The sequence below is a fragment of the Colobus angolensis genome, unplaced genomic scaffold, assembly GCF_000951035.1.
Source record: "Colobus angolensis palliatus isolate OR3802 unplaced genomic scaffold, Cang.pa_1.0 Scaffold72, whole genome shotgun sequence".
Lineage (NCBI taxonomy): Eukaryota > Metazoa > Chordata > Mammalia > Primates > Cercopithecidae > Colobus > Colobus angolensis.
Window position 1 is genome coordinate 5,282,825 of NW_012120932.1, and position 6,375 is coordinate 5,289,199.

General features: G+C 44.3%; 1 protein-coding gene across 1 annotated transcript in view; it reads right to left on the bottom strand.

Moving 5' to 3' along the window:
* The window catches only part of HABP4 (hyaluronan binding protein 4), a 39,584-nt gene that overhangs the window by 23,042 nt on the left and 10,167 nt on the right, over window positions 1–6,375 (bottom strand). Inside the window, exons 5-6 of the mRNA XM_011927539.1 lie at window positions 4,503–4,664; window positions 4,223–4,291 (exon numbers count right to left, since the gene is read on the bottom strand). Of these exons, the coding sequence (XP_011782929.1) occupies window positions 4,223–4,291; window positions 4,503–4,664 (231 nt within the window). The remainder of the gene's footprint in view (window positions 1–4,222; window positions 4,292–4,502; window positions 4,665–6,375) is intronic.

A 6,375-nucleotide genomic window follows, 5' to 3' on the forward strand; every position in this document is an offset into this window, starting at 1 on the left:
AGGCGGAGCTTGCAGTGAGCTGAGATCTGGCTACTGCACTCCAGTCCGGGCGACAGAACGAGACTCCGTCTCAAAAAAAAAAAAAAAAAAATATATTGTGCCTATAACTCTTATAGAACCCTATGATCAAAACTGAAAGACAATTAAGTTTCAAAATTAGCCGCAATTAATTTGGCAGGTTCTGCTATTTTGCTGAAAGTAAATCAGCCGGGCACGGTGGCTCACGCCTGTAATCTCAGCACTTTGGGAGGCCGAGGCGGGCAGATCACGAGGTCAGGGGATTGAGACCATCCTGGCCAACATGATGAAACACCATCTCTACTAAAAATACAAAAATTAGCTGGGCATGGTAGCATGTGCCTGCAGTCCCAGCTACTTGGGCGGCTGAGGCAGGAAAATCGTTTGAACCCGGGAGGCGGAGGTTGCAGGGAGCTGAGATCGTGCCACTGCACTCCAGCCTGGCAATAGAGTGAGACTCCGTCTCAAAAACAAAAAGGTAAATCACCAATGTTGGATTTATCAGAAGAAAGATATAACCCCAAGGCCCATGTCTATATTTGACTTCAGTTGTACTGGTGCAGAAAATCCCTATTTGTGCACATATGTTCCATAAAATGATGTTACACACTTCAAGGCTTTGTTACCTAGTTCTAATTTAATCAGACCTCACACTTAATCAAATCTCTGACAACAAACAGATTTTCATCAAATGTTGCTTTGAGAACAAATAAAACTGTCTTGTTCTTCACAATAAAAGTTGAAAGGCAGCATTATTGAAAACTGCATTCATGGGTGTCTATTGCAATTTTAACAATAATATCTGATACACTTTTTAAATTATTGCAGATGGAAAAATTCTATTTCAGCACAAATAGAAAAAATTCTATTTTAGCGCTGTCAAACTGTTGAAGAAAAGCATTATTACTGAAATGGCGCAGTCATACCAGTTTGAAGGCATTTTGTCCTTAAACCCAGTTATTGCTGTCAGTGTCTTCAAATAGGAATACTAAACTACCGCAAAGCCCTTACACCTTCAATACACGGTGAAGCACTTGGGCTTTGCCAGCCACAAACCATTACTTACTGTGTTAGGCTCACCTCCACTTTCTTCTCACTAATCTAAAGTAGCACATAACTCCTTCGCACTGCATCTAGTAGCACATAACTCCTTCGCACTGCATCATTTTCATGACCTCAAGCTGATTTATTAAGAAATAAATTTCTTACTCCATTTATTAAGAAATGTACGAAGTAAATGTATAAATAAATAAAATTTATCTCTATTTATTAAGATACTAGTCTTAGTCTAAGAAAAGCTTTCCATTACAAATTCTAACCACCTAAGAGCTTTGACTAGCTGGGTCTGGTGGCTTACGCCTGTAGTCTTAGCTCTTTGGGAGCCAAGGCAGGTGAACTGCTTGAGCCCAGAAGTTTGACACCAGCCTGAGAAACATGGCAGACCTGCATCTCTACTAAAAATACAAAAAAGGCCGGGCGCGGTGGCTCATGTCTGTAATCCCAGCACTTTGGGAGGCTGAGGTAGGCGGATCATGAGGTCAGGAGATTAAGACCATCCTGGCTAACACGGTGAAACCCCATCTCTACCAAAAATACAAAAAAAAAAAAATTAGCTGGGCATGGTTGCATGCACCTGTAGTCCCAGCTACTAAGGAAGCTGAGGCAGGAGAATCACTTGAACCCGGGAGGGAGAGGTTGCAGTGAGCCGAGATCATGCCACTGCACTCCATCCTGGGCAACAGAGTGAGACTCTGTCTCCAAAAAAAAAAAAATGCTGGGTGTGGTGGCGTGTGCCTGTAGTGCTAGCTACTCGGGAAGCTGAGGTGGAAGAACCAACTGAGCCTGGGGTTTCAAGGTTATGGTAAGCCAAGACTGAGCCACCATACTCCAGCATAGGCAACAGAGTCAGACTCTGACTTAGAGAGAAAGAGGGAAAAAAAAAAGAGCTTTGACTTTGTAACTCACAAACCAATCCAAAATGAGTGCCATGGGGCACATGTCATTTTAACAATGAGACATGCCAGCCTGCCAGGGGCACAAGTGGTCACCTCTTAACATTACAAGGCCAAGGCTGGCGCTCCAGGATAAGTAACCACTTAGAGCCAAAATGATTTTAAGCTCAAAGGCAAACTGAAATGAAGTGGTAGTATTAGATAAGGTGGTAAATCAGATGATTAAGAAAGAAGGTGCCCAAGCCGGGCATGGGAGCTCACGCCTATAATCCCAGCACTTTGGGAGGCTGAGGCAGGTGGATCACCTGAGGTCAGGAGTTTGAGACCAGCCTGGCCAACATGGTGAAACTGCATCTCTACTAAAAGTACAAAAAGTAACCAGGCGTAGTGGCGGGCACCTATAATCCCAGCTATTCGGGAAGCTAAGGCAGGAGAATTGCTTGAACCTGGGAGGTGGAAGTTGCAGTGAGCCGAGATCACACCACTGCACACCAGCCTGGATGACAGAGTGAGATTCTGTCTCAAAAAAAAAAAAGAAAGAAAAGAAAAAGAAAAAGAAAGAAGGTGCCTATATTACTTTTTAAAATATATTATCAAAATAAAATAAAACAAAATGAAAAGATCTATCATCAAGATCCTGCAGAGCCCCAGATAGAGAAACACTCAACAAGTTTCTCTTCTTTTCAAGAAGAACACAAATGAGCAATGATAGTAAATCCAACATTGTTACATTTGATATTAGTTTATACATTTGTCTTTAAGGACAACAATTTAAGAAAAATAAGTTCATGTAAAAAGCTTCTATTCTGACCAGGCATGGTAGCTCACGCCTGTAATCCCAGCACTTTGGGAGGCCGAGGCGGGCAGATCACCTGAAGTCAGGAGTTCGAGACCAGCCTAACCAATGTTGTGAAACCCAGTCTTTACTAAAAATACAAAAGTTAGCTGGGCATGGTGGTGTGCACCTGCAGTCCCAGCTACCTGGGAGGCTGAGGCAGGAGAACCGCTTGAACCTGGGCAGTGGAGCTTGCAGTGAGCCGAGATCACGCCATTGCACTCCAGCCTGGATGACAGAGCAAGACTCCGTCTCAAAAAAAAAAAAAGCTTATATTCTTCAAAGTGGAAGCCTGAGAAGTGGAAGCCTGGATCCCCTCAAGCCTTTGCACTAGTGGGAAGCCTGCCCCGTAGCACTGCTCACACTGCACTGCCTGCCGCAGGCCCTACCTCTTCTTCTGCAGACACCCGGAAGGCATCATCCCTCCAGCTGTGAAATAAAACAGAGCAGAACCATGTATCTAACTAGCAGAACTGGCGCACATCTAAGGCACCATGAAGCCTCAGAGAAATGTCCAACTTGAGCCTCAGGTGAAACCTGTCACTAAGCTTCAATCTACAAATGATTTTATAAAATGAAGATGTGTCAAGGATCCACAAGAACTGTGAAAGGTAAAAACATATAGAATATCCAGGAAGTTAAAAAGCATTTCAGGCTGGATGTGGTGGCTCATGCCTGTAATCCTAGCACTTTGGGAGGCTGAGGCAGGAGGACTGCCTGAGCCCAGGAGTTCGAGACCAGCGTGGGCAACATAGTGAGATCCTGTCTCTATTTTAAAAAATAATAAAATTAAACAAAACAAAAAACCTTTTTTTTTGTTTTTTTGAGATGCTGAGTGACAGATGCTCTGTCACCCGGGCTGGAGAGCAGTGGTGCCATCTCGGCTCACTGCAACCTCCACCTCCCAGGTTCAAGCAACTCTTCCGCCTCAGCCTCCTGGGTAGCTGGGACTACAGGCACCCACCACCATGCTCAGCTAGTTTTTGTATTTTTAGTAGAAATGGGGTTTCACCATGTTCACCAGGCTGGTCTCAAACGCCCGACCTCAAGTGATCCACCCGCCTTGGCCTCCCAAAGTACTGGGATTACAGGCGTGAGCCACTGCGTGCAGCCAACAAAAAGCATTTTGAGTCATGTGCAAATGTACAGTGCCATATGTTTGAGGCATCAGCAAATACATGGTCATCTGTCACAAATTCGTTTGGCTACAGAATTTTAAAAGCAGTTTAAATCTAACTGCAACATAGCAAACCTGTTTTAAGAAGTTATCTCACTAAACAAAAGCCTAAAATCAGTCTCTACTTAGGGGCACACAGGTATAAAGCACAACATGGAAGACATCATTTTCAAGAAAAGCAAAGATCCAGAGATTTCCACTTAATTGCAGGTTCTCAGCGGGCACACACTTACACCGTACCTGGTATCTTTGCCTGATCCCCAGGTTCGAACTCCACATCCACCCATGTTGTCTTCAGTTCTGACTGCTCTGTGGAAAGAAAGAACAGTCCCGTAAACCAGAAGCTAGTCTCTGGTCAATCTCCGCATCAGAAAGAGTGGTTCATGAAAATCCCAGGATCAGCTTCTCACAGGAATAACAGCACAGTACTAGAAAGTTAACTAAATATTAACACAGAATAGATTCATACCATGTGCTGCCAACATCTTCAAGTAAAAATAGCATTTACAACGAAACTTACATTTTGTCATTCCCACTGTATCTTTCAAATTCTCGCTTTCCTCTCTGGTCAAAAGCATCAAAAACTCTGTTCCCAGGGCCACCTCTGCCTCTGCCACGCATACCCCCTCTTGGGCCTCCACGTCCTCTCAGCGGTCTGTCTCGATCAAACCTATCACCTGGTCTAGGAAGAAATGGATATAATAAAAACTGGTAAATTAAAGGTCTAAGGTCTCCTCCGGAAAAAAATTCTAAAAGCAAATCATGGTTATAATATACTGGAAAGAATGGTGGCTCGAATCATAAGTTAATAGTGAACCTTTAGTGAACACACACTATAGACTATATACCGGCATTGTTCTGAGCACTTTGCATATAGTAATTGGATGCTCGCAGACAAATCTTTAATATACAATTATTGCCTACAGATGAGGAAACGGAGGCACAGAGTAGGCTAAGTGGTGGGGCCAGCCCATGAGAGGCAGGTGCTAGACAGGCCCTAGTACTAATCCGAGTGGGGCATTCCTTTCTCTCTCTGGATGTAGTTTCCTTACTCAAAAAATAAGGATGTTAGACAAATAAACTCTAAAGTCCATTCCTGTTCTAATACTAAATCTTTAAGTTAAATTTGGAATGTTTTGTATAAGAAAAATGGTTAAACTTCAAATTATGCCCCTTCCCAAATCTCCCTCCTAAACACACAACCAGCCGGTATTGGAACTGTGAAAACCTTAACCTGCCTTCCACCTCATTACTCCAGATAAACGGCTACGGGCAGCTGAAGACCTCTTTGTTAAGCCCAATAGCAACTTTTGTCTTCATGTCATTTGACCCCAGTGTCATATACACTGCTGGCCACTAATCTTCCTGACTTTTCTGGCTTCTCTTTTTCTGCCTGCCCTTAGAAAATTATTTTTAGAATAGGTAATACCCAAACATGGTACAAAACTCACACTGTTCCTCAGCCACGCAATTCCACTTCTCAGAGGCAGCCAATTCAAGATTCAGAGAACAGAAAAGTTCTCCGCCTGCCTCTCGTGCCTAACCATTTGTCTTGGTGCTCTACACGGATACCCATCTGTCCTTATCCTTGTGGGCCTCCCACTTTTCTTTTGTCTGTTTTATGAGAACCCTACTTTAGATTTCCTTGAGGCAGGGCCGTGTTCTGTTGCCCAGGCTGGAGTGCAGTGGCAGGATCTCGGCTCATGCCACATCCACCTGGCCTCCATGCGAATGCTAACTGGCCCTGTGTCTCTCATCTGATTGCAGGACATGAAGCCAGTTACTTCCTAGACATCTCCGCCTGGACATCCCCAGGTCAGGCACACACATGCCCAACATGGAGCCTTATTCCTCCTGTGACCCCCAACTCACAATATGAGCACGAGTCCAAGCCACCCCTCCCTCTTCTTCCTCTACCACGTCAGAGCCTGGAGCCAGGACCTGATTGCTCACCCACTCCTCCCTGCACCGTTGCTGGTCACCATCACTCTTTCTGAGGACTTGTCTCTCCTTCACTAAGCTCTAAGCTCTTTTTCACCATTGTAACACTAGTTTAATAAGATAAATGTTTTCTAATTTGGCAAGGCTTTTAAAAATATTTAAAATCACAAGAAATTACTTATTTAATAGAGGTCCTGGCATCAAGAAACCTAGTGGCATTAGTAGCTCAAACACCAGCACTAGAGGTATGTTACAATCTACTTTTGTGGCTAAAGTGTTACATTAAGAAGCCGCTAGGCTGGGTGCGGTGGCTCACACCTGTAATCCCAGCACTTTGGGAGGCCGAGGCAGGCGGATCATGAGGTCAGCAGATCGAGACCATTCTGGCCAACACGGTGAAACCCCGTCTCTACTAAAAATACAAAAAATTAGCCGCGCGTGGTGGCGGGCGC